The 21,234-nt window shown below is 40.5% G+C and overlaps 1 protein-coding gene across 1 annotated transcript; it reads right to left on the bottom strand.

Moving 5' to 3' along the window:
- Window positions 1-14,293: 14,293 nt before the first annotated feature.
- LOC128779254 (olfactory receptor 7D4) lies at window positions 14,294-21,173 on the bottom strand. The gene is made up of 2 exons (XM_053911369.1): window positions 21,124-21,173; window positions 14,294-15,295 (listed from the first exon to the last, which is right to left on the bottom strand). Exon 2 carries the CDS (start codon window positions 15,277-15,279, stop codon window positions 14,341-14,343), a length of 939 nt encoding a protein of 312 aa, XP_053767344.1. The 5' UTR covers window positions 15,280-15,295; window positions 21,124-21,173; the 3' UTR covers window positions 14,294-14,340.
- Window positions 21,174-21,234: the final 61 nt, after the last annotated feature.

The following is a 21,234-nucleotide window of genomic DNA, read 5'->3' as shown; positions in this document are numbered from 1 at the left end:
CCTCAGCGGGACTAGTCGTAGCCCCGGGAAAGCATTATAGGCCTTGGCGCCAGCACGCGCATGCTCCCAGTGCTCCCCAGCCAGGTTTTTTCTGCCAAGGACGGGCGTGGGTGGAGGAGACATTGGTCCTCTTAGCCTCCTTTCCCCACCTCGCCCTTTGCCGACGTGATCAGGAACTGCTAGGGCGCCTTGGGGCTGCGGTTCCACTCAGCACCCAGCCTCCTCGGGCGCCTAGCAGCTGAGGCACAATTTGGCCTCTCCAAGGGGAGGCCCCAGCATGTTTAGTTTTAAAAAAGGGATTTCTATAACGTTTACATTTCTATAACTGGAATGGGGACATTTCTCAACCCTGGAAAGGTGTGTAGTCTCTTAAATGTTTTGGTCCAAATGGGCAAATTGGATGAATGCAGCCTTCCTCCCAGCCCCACTTAATTCCTGGGGCAGGGACCTCCTCACTGTGGGGAATGCACATCACCCTGTTTTCTGTGCTAACCCCAGAGGTTTGCAACCTCAAATAACTTGGTAAACAGAAGTTACTCCCTACCCCCCAGATTTTAACCATGCTGACAATATATACCTACAATTGTTTAAGCTGAGATGATAATTTAAAGTCACCCATAGACAAATGCCTCGGGCAAAACAGGCCTGCAGTCCCACACCCCTTGGTCTCATACAAAGACCCATTAGGGGAAAGAAAATGGGAAGGCCCAGTTACTCTATTAACTTGGGGAAGAGGGTATGCTTGTTTTTTCTCTCCAGAAAGACCTTTGGAGCTGCATTGAAGAGGGTGAAGCCATATCAGAAAGGCTTCCCTGCCAGGGACCCACTTCCACCGCATTGGACTCTTCTGATCCAGGATTCTCCAAGCTGTGCATCACCCACCCTGAAGTGCAGTTCCATCCAGTACTCCTGAAGTGATATTCAACATCACCTAGAAGGACTTTTTCTACCAATTTAAAAGGACAAATGGATAAATTGCAGCTAGAATTGTATCAGCAGCTGCAGGACATTCAATGCTTGACTAAGCAAGAGGTTTTCCAAACCCTCCGTGACAATCTTGACTGGCTAAACCCAAAAAATTGGTTTGATGGACTTAATCTGAGAATGTGGGTCTTTGGAGCCATTGGTTGCTTACTGATTATAATAATGCGGGTACTGCGTACTGAGCTGCATTTACAAGCTATTTTCCCAGGGTCGTGTGAGAGACCAGCAACTAGCAAGCTTTGTGGGATCTATAGCAGTCCTAAATAAAAACAAGGGGGGAGATGTGGGGAACTGTTCCAAGCGTGGGAAATGTGGCTCAGCCCCCACTTGGAAAACCAGTGGGGAGCGAAGTAAGCGGGAGGACCCACGTCCATGGATAAGTTCTCCAGTGGGAAATCAGGCCTGCATTGTACCTAGACTGTTATGAGACTTGCTCTTGCTAAAAACTCCCTCACCCTGAATTGAGGAAGCAAACGTTTACTGAGTATCTTTATCTTCCCAGAATCTGGGCTAGACCTCCCAGGTATGGGACAAAGCCTTTTCGACCATTTCTCCTTTTACATTGCAAATATCCCCCTTTGATGTACTCAGTGACTTCCTCTCCTGTGTCTGCAAAGATAACCACCCCAAACAAACCTATGAATAATAAATGAGGACCATCTTTGATGTAGGAGGCCTAGAAAAACAATAAAGCCCGTCCAGGCGGGGGTGAAGGGGTCTCTCTCTCTCTAACTTGGAGAGTGGCCACATAGCCCCTTTTCCACCACCAGATTTCTATAGTCCGTGTGTATGTGTGTTTGAATACTGAAACCTCAACAGCAGATCTTGCGGGACGAGATCTGCATCAGTGTTTCTGTCCAATGTGGAGAGGCAGAGGCTGCTGGAAACCAAGACACCCGTTTAAAGGTCCCACAGCAAAATGCCATTGGCAGCCAGTCACTCTGGGCTATAGTGGAGGGAGGGCAGTGGGGACTGGAGTGGCCTAAGGAGACTATGGGGTTTCAGAGTTTGGGAAGAGAAGTGGGGGAAACAGCCTCCAGGATTCCTATACTGAATTGTCCTCTGACACCGTAGCAGCCTCCTTTATTGACCAAAGCAATCCCCGCCAAGCAGCACCAGCCTGGCAAAAAAAATTACCCCACACTCTGGAATTTCTCTTGCTTCACCCTGTGGCTCTTAAGCCTGCTGAACAGTCAGTGGCATAGGCCAGGACAAAGAGGCCTAGGCAGACTCAGGAGGTATCAGTGACTTGCTTTGGAGTGGGCCATTACCCCCAATGTCCTGTGATCCTGACTGGTGCTTCCACTTCATGGGACATCTAATGGAAAAACCCTCCCAGGCTTCTGCCAGACCCAACCTCTTTACTCTGGAGGCCCCCACCCTCTTGACTAATAGGGCTCCACCCTACCAAGTTCAGGGAACAATCCAGGAAAGACTCAAACATATGGCCCCAGGGTGGGGAATCATAGTCACTGTCTTCACTGAAGTCTAAATGGAACCTCCTTCTTATGGGAGACCCAATAGCCTCATCCTTTTGAGCCAGCAGAGGCTCTTTCAATGAGTGAGCCTTTTTATTGACTAATCCTAATAGCCAGCTGGCAGATGAAAGCAGACAAAGGTAGATCCCTGGGTACCTTGGGACATTTGCTGACACACCCCTAGGCTTTGTGCTAGTGAAAGCTGTGCTGAAGCACAGCTTGATTTTTCCCACATGCAGCCAAGACCAGAAGATGCAACTACAAACTGTGGATTGCTTGTAGCTTCAAACAGGTTGCCAAGGTCAAAACCATACACTCATCTGTCACTGGCTAACATCAGAGTCCTGCACCCAAGGCCCAGAAGCAACACACCAAGTACCAGCTTCAGGCAACATCAGAGAAGGATCCAACAAGCTTCACAAACAGCATATCCAAAGGAAGATCGCAGCAGGTACTCAACTCTGCTGAGGCAAACTCCACTTTTCCCTTTTTATTCTATTCTTGCTTTTTTCTTTTCTATTTATTCTTCTTTTTCCTTTTATATTTATTTTTATATTCTTGTTATTCTATTGTTTATGTTCTTCTTTATTTTTTCCTTATTTCTTTACATATTCCTTTTTCTTTTCTTTTTCTTCCATTATTCTTTCTTCTTTTTGTACTTGTCTTTTCTTTTTTATTTTATTATTTCCCCCTTTTCTCTTTTCCTATTCTTTTGTTGTTGTGTGTTTTGGTGTTTTATTTTGTTTTGTCAGCATCTGTGCAGCAGCTTGCATACAGTGGTTGGGGTTGAGTCTCATGGTCTGACAGCCTGAGGGTTGTTCACACCCAAAAACACTCCAAAATCAATCAAGACCCAATTATAATAGGAGAGCCCACGTAACCCACACAAGGAACATTCCTAGAGCACCCAGCTCAGGAGATCAGAGACACTACACCACTAGGTCACACAGGACACCTACTATATAAGCCCACCATATGAAGACTGGGAGTAATAGCAGTTCTGTTTAAAACATAGAAACAAACACAAAGAGACAACCAATGTGGGCAGACAAAGAAACGTACCCCAAATGTAAGAACAGGAGGAATCTCCAGAAAAAGAGCTAAATTAAATGGAAGCAAGCAATTTATCAGATACAGAGTCCCAAGTGTGATTATAAGAATGTTCAACAGCATGAAAGTGGACATAGAAACCATGAAAAAGAACCAGTTATAAATGAAGAATAACATATCTGACATCAAGAATACACTGGAAGGAATAAAAAATTGAATGAAGCAGAAAACAGAATCAACAATTTGGAAGACAAGGTAGAGAAAAACATCCAATCAGAGCAGCAAAAAGAAGAAAAATTAAAAGAATGAAGGTAGTTTAAGGAAACCTTGAGACAATGTGAAACATAAAAACTTATGCACCGTAGGGATGCCAGAATGAGAAGAAAGAAAATAAGGATCCAGAACCTGTTAGAAAAAATAATGACTGAAAACTTCTCTAACTTGGTAAAGGAAAAAAACACTGAAGTCGAAGAAGTGCAGAGAGTCTCAAACAAGATGAATCCCAAAAGGCCTACACCAAGACACTTCATAATAAAAATGGCCACAGTTAAAGACAAAGAAGGAACAATAAAAAAAGAAAAAAAGAATTTTAAAAGCACCAAGACAAAAGCAGTTATTTACCTACAAAAATGCTCTCATAAGACTGTCAGATGATTTCTCATCAAAACATTTCAGGTCATAAAACAGTGGCATGAAATATTAAAGTGATGAAAAGCAAGGACCTATACTTAGGAAACTTTACTCAGCAAAGCTATCATTTAAAATTGAAGGAAAAATACAGGGCTTCCCAGACAAAAATAAACAAAGAAAGAAAGAAAAGAAAAGAAATAGGCTAAAGCTGTATTTTACCACCGAAACAGCATGAGAGGAAATGTTAAACAGCCTGCTTGGAGAAGAAGAAGAAAAAAAAGGAGGAGAAGGAGAAGGGGAAAAAGAAGAGAAAGAAGAAGGAGAAGAAAGAGAAGTGGGTGAGGGAGAAAAACAATAAAAGAGGAACAGAGGTAAAGGAATAAAATAGCAATAAATATGTACCTATCGATAATCACTTTAAATGTAAAGGGCATAAATGTTGCAATTAAAAAAAGACATATGGCGTGTCTCTGAATAGATAAGAAAGCAAGACGCATATATATGCTTTCTATAAGAGACCCCCTTCAGAATGAAGGATACACACAGACTAAAAGTAAAGGAATGGAAAAAGATATTTCATGCAAATTATTAACTTAAAAGAGCTGTGGTAACAATACTTACATATGACAAAATAGATCTTAAAACAAAGGCCATAGTAACAGACAAAGAAAGATATTACATAATGACAAATGGAGCAACAGATTCAAAGAAATAGAAATCACATGGATGGTTATCAGCAGGGAGGTGGAGAGGGAAGAATGGGGTGAAAGGTATGAGGAATAAGAAGCATATTTGGTAGGTACAAAATAGACAGAAGGTGGTGTAGAATAGTATGGGAAATGGAGGAGCCAAAGAACTTACATGTATGACCCATGGACAAGAACTAAGGTGGGGGAATGCTGGTGGGAGGCGGTTACACTGTGGAGGGGAATAAAGGGAAGAAAAAAATGGGACAACAGTAATAGCATAATGAATAAAATATATTTAAAAAATATCATACCTAATGATCAAGCAATTTTTATTCCAGGGATGAAAGGTTGGTACATTTGCAAATCAATAAATGTGATACACCAGATAAAAAAAATGGAGGATAAAAACCACATAATCATGTCAACAGATGCAGAAAAAGAATTTGATAACACCCAGTACACACTTATGATGAAAATGCTAAGCAAAGTGGGAATGGAGGCAACATAGCTCAACAACATACAGTCCATATATGACAAAACTACAGCCAACATCATATTCAATGCACAAAAACTAAAAGCTTTTTTCTTAAGGTAAAGAACTAAACAGGAATGTCTGCTTTCACCATTCTTATTCAATTTAGCACTGGAAATCTCATCCACAGCAATAAGACAAGAAGAAGAAATAAAAGGCACCCAATTTGAAAAGGAAAAATAAAACTGTCATTATTTGCAGGTGACAGGATACTTTATTGAAAACCCTAAAGATTCCACCAAAAACTACTTGCACACATAAATGAATTCAGTAGAGTAGCAGGATACAAAATAAATATCCAGAAACCAGGTTTATTTTTTAAAAGACATTATTTATTTATTTTTAGAGAGAGGGAAGGGAGGGAGAGAGGGAGAGAAACATCAATGTTTGGCTTCCTCTCCTGTGCCTCCTACTGGGGAACGTGGCCTGCAATCAAAGTGTGTGCCCTGACTGGGAATTGAACCAGTGACCCGTTGGTTCACAGTCCGGTGTTTAATCCTCTGAGCCACACCAGCCAGGGCCAGAAATAAGTTTCATTTTTATACAGCAATAATAAACAATGAGGAAAAAATCTCATTCACAATTGCATAAAAATTACCTAGGAATAAATTTAACCAAGGACTTTAAAAAACATGTACCTGGAAAATAATAGGAATTTGAAGAAGGAAAGTTTTAAAAGTACAAATAAATGGAAGCACAGATTGTGATCATGGATAAAAAAATTAACGTCATTAAAATGTTCATAATATCCAAAGCAATCTAGATTCACTGCAATTCCTAGCAAGATACCAATGATGTATTTCACAGAACTAGAACAAATGTTCCAACAATTATAGGAGCACAAAACACCCTGAGTAGCCACAGCATTCTTCAGAAAGAAGAACAAACTTGGAGGAATCATGTTACCTGATATTAAACTAAATTACAAGACCCTAGTAATCAAAACAAGATGGTACTCACAGGAAAAACAGACACATAGATTAATGGAACAAACATAGAGCCCAGAAATAAACCCACACCAAATGGTCAAATTATACCTGACAAAAGAGGCAAGAAAATACAGTGGGCTAAAAATAGTCTATTTAATAAATGGTGTTGAGAAAATTGGACATGTATGTGCAAAAATGAAATGTGAGAGACAACCTTCTTATAGCATACACAAAAATAAACTCAAAAGACAAAATTATGACTCAAAGCAATAAAAATCCTAGAAGAAATCATAGGCAGTGAAATTTTGGACATTTCTCATAGCAATATTTTTTGCTGCTATCTCTCTTCAGGCAAGAGAAACAAAAGAATATAATAAACACATGAGAGTAAATCAAACTAGAAACTTTTTGCACAGCAACGGCAACCATTACAAAATGAAAAGACAGCCCACTGAATGGGAGACCATATTTGCCAACTATATTTGGTTCATATGCAACATTTATAAAGAACTAATAAAACTCAACATCAAAAAATTCCCAAATAATCCAATATAAAATGACCAAAGGACCTGAATAGACACTTCTCCAAAGAGGACATACAGATGGCCAATAGACACATGAAAAATGCTTAATATAAGATGGAGGCATAGGTAGACACACTGTGCCTCCTCACACAACCAAAAGAAGAACAACAACAATTTAACAAGAAAAAACAACCAGAACTGACAGAAAATCAAACTGTGTGGAAGTCCGACAATGAAGGAGAAAAAGAAGGAACATTCATCCAGACTGGTAGGAGGGGCGGAGACAGCCAGCCAGGCAGATATGACTCGCGGAAAAGCAGTGGCTGGTGGACCCAGCGAAGTGACAGATTGTGGAGCGGGTTGGGCAAAGCTACAACTGGCTAGCCAGGCAGCAGCTGGTGGACAAGTGACAGACCACACAACCCAGAGTTCCAGCACAGGGAAATAAAGCCTAAAACCACTGATTGAAAACACATGTGGGGCATCAGCAGGAGAAACTCTCAGCCTCACAGAAGAGTTGGTTGGAGAGACCCAAAGGGTCCTAGAAAGTACACAAGACCACCCACTTGGGAAACAGCACCAGAAGGGCCCAATTTGGTTGTGGGTAGCAGAGGGAGTGACTGAAAACTGGCAGAGAGTGGAGCAAGCGCCATTGCTCCCTCTCAGGACACTCCCGCACATACAGCATCACAGCACAGCAGCGAGGAGTGTTACCCTGCCCTGGTGAACACCTAAGCCTCTGCCCCTTTACCTAAAAGGCATGTCAAGACAAAAAATAAATGGCCCAAATGAAAGAACAGATCAAAGCTCCAGAAAAAATACAACTAACCAATGAAGAGATAGCCCACCTATCAGATGCATAGTTCAAAACACTGGTAATCAGGATGCTCACAGAATTGGTTGAATTTGGTCACAAATTAGATGAAAAAATGAAGGCTATGATAAGAGAAACAAAGGAAAATGTACAGGAAACCAATAGTGATGCAAAGGAAACTGGGACTCAAATCAATGGTGTGGACCAGAAAGAAGAAAAACCCAACCAGAACAGAATGAAGAAATAAGAATTCAAAAAAATGACCAGAGGATTAGGAAGCTCCAGTACATCTTTAAACGTTCCAACATCTGAATTATAGGGGTACCAGAAGGAGAAGAGGAAGGGCAAAATATTGAAAACTTATTTGAACAAATAATGAAGGAGAACATACCTAATCTGGAAAAGGAAATAGACTTCCAGGGAGTCCAGGAAGCTCAGAGAGTCCCAAAGAAGCTGGACCTGAGGAGGAACACACCAAGGCACATCATAATTACATTATCCAAGATTAAAGAGAAGGAGAGAATCTTAAAAGCAGCAAGAGAAATGGACAGAGTTACCTACAAAGGACTTCCCATAAGATTCTCAGCTGATTTCTCAAAAGAGACCTTACAGGCAAGAAGGGGCTGGCAAGAGGTCTTCCAAGTCATGAAAGGCAAGGACCTATATCAAGATTGCTCTATCCAACAAAGCTTTCATTTAGAATCGAAAGGCAGATAAAGTGCTTCTCAGATAAGGTCAAGTTAAAGAAGTTCATCATCACCAAGCCCTTATTATATGAAATGTTAAAGGGATTTATCTAAGAAAAAGAAGATAAGAAATATGAACAGTAAAAATGAGAGCAATCTCACAGTTATTAACAACCACACCTAAAGCAAAAATATAAGCAAACTAACTAAACCTGTAGAACAGAAATAGAACCACAGAAATGAAAATCACATGGAGGGCTATCAACACGGGAACGGGAGGGGGAGAGATGGGGGAAAGGTACAGGGAATAAGTAGCAGAAATGGTTGGTAGAGAATACACTGGGGGGAGGGTAAAAATAGTATAGGAAATGTACAAGCCAAAGAACTTATGTATGATCCATGGAGATGAACTATAGGGGAGGAATATGGATGGGAGCAGGTGTGCAGGATGGAGTGGAGTGACCGGGGGAGGAGGGAATGGGACAACTGTATAGCATAATCAATAAAATATATATAAGAGAAGAAAATGCTTAATGTCACTAATCATCAAAGAAATGCAAATTAAAAACACAACGAGCTATCACCTCACACTTGTCAGAATGCCTCTCATCAGTGAATCAATAAACAATAGAGCCCTCTGGAACTCTGGTGGGAATTGGTGCAGCCACTGTGGAAAGCAGTATGGAGTTACCTCGAGAAATTAGAAATAGAACTGCCTTATGACCAACAATTCCACTTCTGGAAATATATCTGAAGAATCCCAAAACACAAATCCAAAATAATATGAGGTTTGTCCAGAAAAAATCCAGCCACTCTTAATATAATGAGAATGGTTTGCGTGACATCGATGTAACCTGGCAGCCAAGGAGAGTGGACAGCACTGCATGTGCCTGAAAAGGACAAGTTCACTGTACTAGTCAGTGGTGGACGAGGGGGTGGGTGGTGGACACCACAGAGTGAGTGAGCATGTGCAGTGTGTGGCCATCACATTTAAAATGACTGGGCACATAAAGCAATGAATCTGCATCAAATTTTACATTAAGCTTGAACATTCCTCTGTGGAAACTATGCAGATGACTCTGAAGGCCACACCTATGGGCTACTGGTCATTGGCAGATTCATCACAATAACATGACTGCTTTTTCATCACGTTTCATGCAACAATTTGGGGCAAAACACCAAATGACCCAGGTGACTCAGCCCACCTACAGCCCAGATTGGTGCTCTGTGACTTCTAGCTTTTTCCCAAACTAGAATCATCTCTGAAAGGAAGAGATTGCAGACCATCCACGATATTCAGGAAAATATGATGGGCAAGCTGATGGTGCTTCCATCAAAGGATTTTGCAGAGTGTTTTGAACAGTGGAAGAGATTCCAGGAGAACTGTTTGAGGTCCCAGTGTACCTACTTTGAAGGGGACTGAGGCATCATTCTTCTATGTACAATGTCTCTTGTATCTTGGATCTTCTTCAATAAATGTCTCTATTTTTGCTATTACATGGGTGGATACTTTCTGGAAAGACCTTGTATGTGTTCATTGCAGCTTCATTTACATTAGATAAGAGTTGACAGCAGCCAAAGTACCTGTCATTAGAAGAGTGGATTAAGAAAGCTGTTGTGTATTTACACAATGAAATCCTATATGGCTATAAAAAAAAAAGAAAGAAAAAAAGAAAAGAAAATGAAACTTTTATCTCTTGCAACAGCATGTATGGACCTGAAGAAATTTTTTCTTTTTAGTTTCTTCTTACTTTTTAATTTTTTTGTGTTTTATAGGGGTTTTTTTTGGCCTAGAGAGTATTATGCTAATTGAAATAGGCTGTGATAGAATGATAAGTACCACATAATTTTACTCATATGTGGAATTGTGCATTGGCCCTATAAGAGGGCACCTGTGTCTCTAGCAGACTCTTGTCTCTCTGGTGGACAGAATCCCCACTAATGTTCACAGCCAGATGTTATGTGGGCACCTCTTCCCAACTCTGGTGCTTTGGGCTGGGGAGCTCTGCTTGGCATTGAGAACCCACACTTCTCAGGGGCAACCTTTGTCATTGAGATATCCCTTTGGCATCTCAGCTGCTGCTGTGGGAGCATGGCTAGACTCTTTTGCATCTCTGCCCTTCCAGTTCTGATGTTGCTTTTTCTGGAAATCCTCGGTTATATGACTTCTGCTCAGCTAGTGTTCAGTTAGTTTCTAAGGTTGATTGTCTTACATTTTAGTTGTAAATCTAGTTTAGTCCTGGAAGGAGGAGACTGTACCTTCAATCAACGGTGCCACAATCTTCGATCAGGCTTTTCCATGTACTTGTTGGCCATCTGTATGTCTTCTCTGGAAAAATGTCTATTCAGATCCCCTGCTTATTTCTAAATTAGATTTTTTTTTGGATTTTGCTATTTAGTTGTGAGTTTTTAAATATATTTGGATTTAACCCCTCATCAGATTTGCAAATATTTTCTCCTATTCAGTAGTTTGCCTTTTCATTTTGTCAGTGGCTTCCTTTGCTCTGAGAAGCTTTTTAGTTGAATGTGGTCCCATTTATTTATATGTGATCATTTTACCTTTACTTGGATCGACTTTTTGTATGAGTTTTGGGAGAACCTCTTTGACAATTTCTGTTGGTCTTCTGCAGGGGAGAGCGGGAGTAGGGTACACTAAGAAGAGAAAGGTCAGTGGGACAACTATAGCTTCTGCTACTGTAGGTGGTCTTAAGTCCAAATGTGCTCTCTATGTTCTCAAAAAGCAAAATCACTCCTGGATGGAACCACTGATCTACCATGACTGAGAAGATCCAAGGAAAGTATAATGCAGATAAAAATGATGTTAAGGCCCTGACTGGTGTGGCTCAGTTGGTTGAAATATCACTGGTTCAATTTCCAGTCAGGACACATATCTGGGTTTTGAGTTTGGTTCCCAGTTTGGGCTTGGGTGAGAGGCAACTGATTGATGTTTCTCTCCCTCTGTTTTTCCCTCCTTTCCTCTCTCTGTAAAAATAAATAAATAAAATCTTTAAAAAATGAAGTTGCAGGAAGACCCTGGGCCTTCTAAGGCTCAGACAGAAGGAATCTGAAATACCAGCCTATAGCCAAGAGAGTTGTTGCATGGAGATTTCCTTAATGCTGGAACAGAAGTACCAATATCTTTTGTTGTACGGACAAATGAAAAAAAACTAATGACCCCAATGGTCTGACCTCCATCTATGTAACTAACTTATTTCTAGTAACTCAGCCATAGTTCCATGTATCTTCCTTATTGTCATACTCTCAAATGCCTCCTGATTGACATATTCTTCAGTTAAATTTCTACTCATTTTGTGTTTAATACTCAAGCATACTCTCGTATGAGAAGTTTCCCATGAATACTAAGTTCTAGTGAAGATGTGGAAATCTGGAACTTTCATTAATTTATCATGGGAATGTAAATTGGTGCAGTCACTTGGGAAAACATTTTGGCAGTTTCTGAAAAAGTTAAACATAAACTCACTATATGACCCAGTAACTGCACCCCAAGATATCTACCCAAGGTAAATGAAAATGTGCATCAACACAAAGACATGTGCACAGATGTTCACAGAAGCACGATGGATAATATCTCCACACTGGAATATCGAAATGTTCATCCAGTGTGAATAGATAAGCAAAATGTGGAATGAACATACAATAGAATCCCATATTTTAATTTAAAATGACAATATAGACACATACTCCTACATGGATGACCTTAAGAAACATGCACTAAGTAGAAGCCAGAAACAAAAAGTCACATATTTTAATATTCAATTTACATAAAATTATCCAGAAAACAAATTTATAAAGACCGAAAGTGATCAGTGGTTTCCTAGCACTGAGATGGGAGTGGTTATTAACCGCAAGTGGGCAAAAAGGTATTTCTTTGAGGGATAAATATATTCTAAAACTGTATTTTGTTAATGATCACATAAATCTATAAGCTTACTAGGAATATTGGACTTGCTACATTAAGGGGTGAATTTCATGTATGTACGTTACACCTCAAAGAAAATGTGAAAAAGTTAAAAAATTTTAAAGTTTTGCCCTGGCTGGGGTGGCTCAGTGAATTGAACATGGGCCTGTGAACCAAAAAGTCACTGGATGGATTCCCAGTCAGGGCACATGCCTGGGTTGTGGGTCAGGTCTCTGATGGGGGGTGAATGAGAAGCAACCACACATTGACGTTTCTCTCCCTCTCTCCCTCCCTTCCACTCTGTCAAAAAATAAATAAACAAAGTATTTTTAAAAATATTCTTTAAAATAATTTAAAGTTATTACTGGAATTATGGAAGGTGAGTTAAGAAACTTTTACTTTTGTTTTAACAGGATCTAATACACACCAACATTCTAATGCTCATCACTCTGCATTGCAAACATCTGCATCTCTCTGGTTCCCTCCTCAATGTTTAGAGTAAGCAATGAATACACATTGGATTAAACTAAATGAAATCAAGGTGAAATGAAGCCTCATCAAATAAGTCTTTCCTAAGTAACAAATTATGGTTTTTGAGTAATTTTACAGACCCATAATTACTTTCTTTTTTTTCCAAAGTCTCTAATTCCTTTCATTATGTTGTCTTAATACATCACATCACTACCACTGTGTTGGTTTTTGTTCCTGCAGAAGTGGCTGCCGAGCCAAGGGTTAATGTGCAAACACCATTGGAAGGAGTAAGGAACATGGACGGGAGAGAGAAGTGGATGCACAAAGGAAAATATATCGAATAAAGCTTGCACCATATGAGGTACCACTGAGAATGAACAAGAGTTTCATCCTGTTGGGAAATTCCAGTAAATGGTACGAAATGTAAACCTCAGCATTATCCCAGATAAAGAATGAAAGATATGGTATACCCCACACCTCTCCATCAAAAGGTGTAAGACATACTAGTCTTTGCTTCTGCTGCCACATGTTGGGAAAAGTAGGTTCCAGCTGGTGCTGGATCTTGGTAGCCACACCGTGGAGGTGGCCAGAGGATCCCAGGGAATGTGGGAGGAATGTGGGAGGAACCATGGACTACTCCATGCTTCCTTGCAGACTCACTTCTAGCAACATTCTTCCCTCAAAGTGAATTAAGTTCTAAACATGATCCACAAATGTGTAACTATTATTCCTGATCCATTCCCACAGAGTTCCAAATAATTAAGACATGGGAGAAAACAGTTCTTATTTTATTGTATTCATTATTAAATGTTTTTGGTTATTAGAGGGCATATCTCAAAATTGCAATAATGGAAGACAAAGGTCAAAGAAAATAGGAGAGGAAGGGTGATGGATGGAAGAAACAATAACAAGGAGTGACACATATCAATGCTCCCAGGCAGTGCTTTCTATGTCATCTGAAGAAAACACCTTTCAAACCTAGATTCCTCCTTTGAAGTTGAAATCACATTACTGTTGTTGTGAAAGGTACAATAGCAAAGTCACTTGGCCACGTTGTAGTCCACCTGAATCTCAGTCTTTTCTTTTGAAAAGTGAAGTAAATGAGACACAATACCTCAAAGAAATGTTTTTAACATGGAATTAAGACATTCATGTGAAGAATCATGTAGAGTCCTGATAACGTAAGTACTTTGTTCTTAGTACTGTATGATTTTCACTCCATTTCTTCGGGGGTGAAAATTTCTTCTGGGAAAGAAAACACACACACAAGCTAATTAAGGTTAAGATCAGTGAGGTATGAGGACAACTTTCTGCGAAACAAAGTCAGCAGTTGATCTCATAAGTGTTTTAAATTTAAAGTTACAAATCTTAAGAATAGCTGCAGGATGCTGGCCAAACAAGGAGCATTGTGGACAGCATGTAGGGAAGAAAAATCAAAAAGAAGTTTCTCAGGAAGTTGTTGAGAAGAACCACCTAGTACTAATATAAAAACAAAGAAAAGAGAAATGATCTGTGCTTTGGATAGAAGAAATCAATAGTGTCTTATAGGAGAGAAAAAGAACCAGGATACTTAAAATAGCAACATTAACCTTTGGGGCCCACAATGTACACTTAGTTCTGGGGCCAGTGATCCATCACAGACAAGGTGCTGCTCGATTGAGGAGCCTTCCAAGGGCCCCCTTCACATCCTTGTTTCTCAGGCTGTAGATGAACGGGTTCAGCATGGGGGTGACCACAGTGTACATCACTGAGGCAATCAAACTTCTCTGGGAAGAATGGGTCCCTGCAGAACTGAGATAGACCCCCAGGCAGGTCCCATAAAACAAGGAGACCACAGTGAGGTGAGACCCACAGGTGGAAAATGCTTTATATTTTCCCCCTACAGAGGATATTCTCATTAAAGAGGAGACAATCTGAGAGTAAGAATAGAGAATTCCAGTGAGAGGAATCACACCCAGCAGGACAGTAGTCACGTACATGAAGACATTATTGATGAAGTTGTCTGAGCAGGCTTGCTTGAGAATCTGAGACAGTTCACAGAAGAAATGTGGAATTTCGGTTCCTGCACAGAAAGTCAGCCTCCTCATCAGTAGGATATGAACCAGAGAAACACAGAGTATGATGGACCAAGAGATTAGAACCAGGAAGTTACAGAAATGCAAATTCAAGTTGACCATGTAATGAAGGGGGTGGCAGATGGCCACATACCGGTCATAGGCCATCACAGTCAGGAGGAAGGTATCCATTCCAATAAAAACTACAAAAAAATACACCTGAATGAGGCATCCAATATAGGAGATGGCTTTGCTCTGTGTCTGGATGTTCAGCAGCATCTTTGGGACAGTGGTGGAGGTGAAACAGATGTCAACAAAAGACAGATTGCAGAGGAAGAAGTACATGGGGGTGTGGAGGTGGGAGTCAGAGCTGACAGCCAGGATGATGAGCAGGTTCCCGAGCACGGTGACAAGGTACATGGAGAGGAACAGTCCAAATAGGATGGGTTGATTCTCTGAGTATTGGGAAAATCCCAGAAGTAGAAATCCTGAATCCCTTGTTTGATTTCCTGTTTCCATGCTGCTGACACCTCATCTAGATGATTGAGGAAGGAAAATAGCATGCAATAGATACTGGACAACTCTAGATTTTTCTTCCTGTTTTCTTTATATTTATATTTTATTATTTTATTTTTATTCAGTTACAATTGTCTGCATTTTCTCCCCATCCCTCCATGTGACAATCCTGTTTTTATTTATTGAAGTAAATAACTAGGCTTTAAAGCCCTAAGTACAAAATTTGGTTACTGTATATTCTGTTATTTGTTATAGAATATAGACTTCCCAATTGTTGATTAACCATTGTCATTATCCTCTGGGACACTCACCCACCTTCTTTACCTCTGTCTTAGAATTCTCTCTGAACAGTTCAGAGCAACATTGGAACTCAGAGATAAAATGGTTTGTACTTGCTCTAACAGAAATGTGGAGCATGAGGTCTGGTGAAGCTCAGCAGCTTGATCTGGGTTATCTGCCTTGCCTGGGACTCAGAGAAGGGTAAAACAACCATGTCTCGGAGGTGAGAAAATTTGAGAGAGTATCTCAAATATCTGACCAGAGAACTGGAGGATGAGTAGAAGGTAGTTTTACTTCTGAAGAAAAAAAAGAAAGAAAAAATATTTTCACCAACTAATAAACGACATTCAGTAATGCTTAAGGCTTAATGTACCAGAGACCAGAAGCACCTTGTAGAAACAGGGCCTTCATCTGTGAAGTTAAGCAATTGGCCAAAATGTCCAAGGAAAGAGGGGATATCAAGGCTCAAACCGTTTCAGTACCCTATGATACTACTTAAAATGTCACAAACAATTTTTTTTTAACTTTTTTTTGACTCTTGTTCAATTACAGTTGTCTGTATTTTCTCCCCACCCCTCCACTCTACCACAGCCAAATCTACCTCCATCCCTGGCCTCCACCTTCCCTCTTGGTTTTGTCCATGTGTCTTTTATAGTAGTTCCTTAAAACCCCTCTCCCCACTATCCCCTCCCCACCCCCCTCTGGCTATTGTTAGATTGATCTTAACTTCAGTGTCTCTGGTTATATTTTGTTTGCTTTTTTCTTTTGTTGATTAGGTTCCAGTTAAAGGTGAGATCATATGGTATTTGTCCCTCACTGCCTGGCTTATTTCACTTAGCATAATGCTCTCCAGTTCTATCCATGCTGTTTCAAAGTATATGAGCTCCTTCTTTCTCTCTGCTGTGTATAATTCCATTGTGTAAGTGTACCACAGTTTTTTTATCCACTCGTTTGCTGATGGGCACTTAGGTTGCTTCCAGTACTTGGCTATTGGATATGTGCTGCTAGGAACATTGTGGGTGGGGGTAGCCATCAGAGAGATGCAAATTAAAACCACAATGAGTAAATGGGACCTCATCAAAATAAAAAGCTTCTGTGTGGCTAAAGGAAACAGCATTAAAATGAAAAGAGTACCAACAGTATGGGAAAACATATTTGTCAAGGATACCTCAGACAAGGGCCAGATCTCCAAAATATATAAAGAACTCACACGACTCCACTCCAAGAAGGCTAACAACCCAATTAAAAAATGGAAAAAGGACTTGAACAGACACTTCTCCAAGGAAGACATACAGAAGGCCCATAGACATATGAAAAGATGCTCAGCATCACTAGACATCAGAGAGATGCAAATTAAAAACACAATGAGGTACCACTTCACACAAGTCAGAGTGACCAACATAACAAATCAACAAACAAATGTTGGAGAGGATGCGGAGAAAAGGGAACCCTAGTACATTTTTGGTGGGAATGCAGACTGATGAGGCCACTGTGGAAAACAATATGGAATTTCCTCAGAAAACTAAAAATGGAAATGCCTTTTGACTCAGTAATTCTACTGCTGGGATTATACCCTAAGAACGCTGAATCACCTATTCAAAGGAACGAACAGAATTTGGAGTCACGCCATCCATGATGTTCATTAAATACTGGAGGAAGAGAGAAGTTGCATCGGGATTCACATATGAGCTCAAAGGGGTGAGAGTCAGATTTGAACTCACAGTTCAGTGATGCTTAGATTGGGGCTGGGCACTTGCGGGGACTCATTCTCAGCCCACCTACCTCTGACTCTCTTCACCTCAGGGCCTATGGGTCCTATAAGCAGACACAGAGGAATGAGTCTTACAACCTGGGACAAGGAATAACATGAAACCATACAGTGATCTTCAGTGTTCTCCTTTGCTCTGTCATCACTGTTTTTCTACACTTGCTGTTCTGTAAGGCCCCTGACTGCACAGCAGAACAACGTTGGTTGTAGTCACTGTCAGTCTTCTTAGGTATAGAAACCAAAGTGGGAGGGGAGGGCAGGGGATCAAAAGGTACAAACTTCCAGTCCTAGCTGGTGGGACTCAGTGGATTGAGTGCCAGCTTGAGAAGCAAAGGGATGCTGGTTCTATTTCCAGTCAGGGCACATGCCTAGGTTGTGGGCTGGGTCCCCAGTTGGGGATGTGTGAGAGGCAATCACACATTGATGATTCTCTCCCTCTCTTTCTCCCTTCCTTCCCCTCTAAAAATAAATAAATAAAATCTAAAAATATAGGTACGAACTCCCAGTTATAAAATAAATGAGTCATGTGGGTGTAATAGATGGCATAGTAACTATAGTTAATACTGTATTGCATTTTTGAAAGTTACTAGGAGGGTACATATTAAAGGTCCTCATCACAAAAAAAAATTCTGTGATATGTATGGTGAAAGACGTCAACTAGGCTTGTTGAGGTGATCATTTTGCAATACATACAAACATCAAATTACTATGTTGTACACCTTAAACTAATATAATGTTATGTGTCAATTATATCTCAGTTTAAAAACCCTAAAGCTGATAGTGTCTGGAATGACAAAATGGTCATATCATACCCATATTGTTTAGCAATGGATGAATACTTTGTTCTTACCCTTTGGGGGATGGGCATTTTGCAGTCATTTCTTGTGTTTTTAAATCATTTGAGAATTATTCTAAGCAAATTTTCACGAAACATTCTAGATTCTCTTGACTTTCATTTCATGGGGCTTGCTGTCTTAATATGGATTTTTTTTTAATTGAAGAGAATAAAAGAGAATATGTGGGAGATGTCTGAGATTCTGGATATTCCCTGGAGTTTGCTTTGTGTTAACTGCATCAACTGCTTTGGAAAAGAGGAAACAATTTCAATTCTTCCCAGTCTATTGAAGGGACTTCCTTCCTGGTCTCCAGTTTCATCTTTGGTTCCTCCACACAACAGTCTGACAGAGATTTCCAAAATGGACATTGGATCATATCACTCTCCTGCCTGAATTTTTGAAATTCCTATGGGCCGCCTGCTGAAATCATCCTAACTCCTTGGTGTATCATGACTCTACTCTGACCCTGCACTGCAGCCTTATTTCTCACCACTTCTCAATTTTATCCTCAATTCCGATCATTCTGAAAAGCTTTTCTTTGACCAGATGGGCCATACTCTCTTATGTCTCTGCTACTTGTCAGGACCTTCTCCCTCCACTTAAACCTCTCCCTACTTCCTTCTCCTCATTCCTACCTGTCACTACATACATGGCACAGGCTCACACCTGCTTAGGTAATTCCCAATCACCTCACCTCTCAACACTAGCTGAGTTCTTAGCACAAAGGGCACTCTTTGTATTGGTTGGGTGGCAGAATTAATAAATGGAAGAGCTTACAAACAAATATTTCCTTTCCCGTAGCTCATCATATAGTCACTGGGTGTCCACTACTATAAAACCTTTAGGACTCCTTATCTGAATGATGCCAGTATATGGAAAGAGGATGTTGGTGAAGAAAAGAGAGAAAGGGAGATAGAAAAGGAATATAAAGTTGCTTCTCATTAAATAGCCACATCCTCTTCTCAGTCCTGGGCAACACTCATTCCCAATGTTGACCCCTATCAGGTCCAAACAATTCAGCCTATTTTCTCTTGTTTTTGCAGCTCATCTGGGATCTTTACCCAGAGTACTAGCATCAGCAACTGCTTCTCCACAGCCTTTGTCTGAAATACCTGCACACACACCCCTGCCTTCCTGCCCTAATTATCCAGAGGCACAAACAGAAGATGACTGAGACTAAACAGGGAAATGACATGTGTATGAACAATTTCACAAAGGATAATTTCACACAGTTACTTTTCTTGGTTCATAAATGAGGACATTCATCATCTTTTAATTCCCTTCCAAGAAGTCCCTCAACATTCATATTTTCAGTCATCTTTCTTGCATGTGAAACTGCTAAACACTCTCATCCCTGCATGAACTGACACAGTGTCCTTTGAGCTCTCTCCTCAAACACATGAAGATCCACTTTCCAAAAGAGAGAGATAACAGGAATGTAAATGAAGACACCCATGCTTTCCCCTCTGGTTCCAGGACTCCCATGATTTGGCAAGGAGAGAGTCAGAGGTAGGAAGAGACTGGACCAATGTCCCCTCCCTCCACCTTCCCATTTCTACTTTAAGCATCATATATGTCTAATGCTCATCCTTTTCACTGATATGCAACATCCTAGTGCAATTTCTCTCTTTTTACAAGTACAGCAGGACCTCAAGTAACAGTGTTTCATTCAACGTGGTTAACATTGTTTTATTTAATGTTGTTAAAAGTTTCTTATCCAATATTTTTTGTTCTAAGTTGGTGATTTGCTGTAGGAACTTAACTCTTTATTTTTATCCAGTAGATTAACCTATAGTAAGAATGATTTTTTAATATGTTGTCCCAGTCAGAAACCTATTGAGAACTCAGGGGAGGACCTAGTATATCATGAGCACCATGGAGGACAGTATTAATATTCTTTTCATGACTTTGCTGCTTAGAGGAATGGGTAAAGGAGGATGGCTCCTCTGAAGCTGGAATGTGGTCTCAGATGCATATTGCTTCCTCTGTGGGAGAGATGTAGCGCCCAAGCAAACCTTCCAGGTTTAAGAACTAAGTGCATTTGATAAATGTATGGCATGGTTTTACTGCTAGGATTATATTCATATCACTAGAGTTGAAGAACTATGTCTATTGCTTTAAGGAAGAGGAATAAAGGCCAAAAGAAGTAACACAAAGTAATACTTATGTTGCTAATGATTTCATGTTCTTTGTTAAGGATGAGGCTTGATACCCAAGGGTGGGAGTCAAGAGCAACTATGGGAAAGGACATGCGAGTTTTAGTGTTTCCCAAAATTTCTAGAGCAAAAGATAAGTTGTCATTAAGGAACTAGATGTTGGATTTTCTTATATCCTTTTCTTTCCCTCTTTCTTTAAACCCTGTGGTCCTAGATACCAACAACCTCATACTCTTCTCTCTTTAATCTCCCTAATAAGAACCATGGATAAGGGTGCAGGAAGAGGGAAAGAAGGATCCTTTTTAAGAAATGAGATGTTTCCAATAAGCGAGGCTGGCAAAACATTAAGAAAAATTTGTCTAGGCTAAGTGAAGATGCAGGCTCTGGAACTCGTGGGCTGGGTAACAAGGGAAAAGAATAAGAACTGTGCAAGACTTCCATGTAAAGGACCTAAAGCTCTATCAGCACCTGGTGGCATCAACCTGCACACCAAAGATTAGTGACTGTACCCCTACACAGTGTGGTTGTGGGAAGTGCAATGGTGTCAGAGGGGACAGGTGGGTTAGCCTCTGCCTCCCCATTTCCATAATCCCAACAACAATCTAACCAAATAACATATCATTGAAGTAAAAGCTCATCACACAATGGCAACTTCAAACAGGGAGTCTAGCCATTCACCCTCCCAAGCCAGTAACTTCTAGAGCTCATTCTCCATAGACAGCACAGGGTTTTCCCTGTCCTGTGCTCAACAATAGTCAATACCCTATTCACTCTACCACCCCTTTTTCTTATTTCCTGTGACACTTACCGTGTTAACTGCAGGGTTAACTTGTGAATCATTTTCTTTCATTGAAGTTTGGTTGTGAAAAAGGAAGGTCTGTCCTCCATAATAGCAGGGATACAAGGCCAGGTACATGAT

This window comes from Desmodus rotundus, chromosome 9, assembly GCF_022682495.2.
Source record: "Desmodus rotundus isolate HL8 chromosome 9, HLdesRot8A.1, whole genome shotgun sequence".
Taxonomy (NCBI): Eukaryota; Metazoa; Chordata; class Mammalia; order Chiroptera; family Phyllostomidae; genus Desmodus; species Desmodus rotundus.
This window is presented reverse-complemented; position numbering and strand designations above follow the sequence as displayed.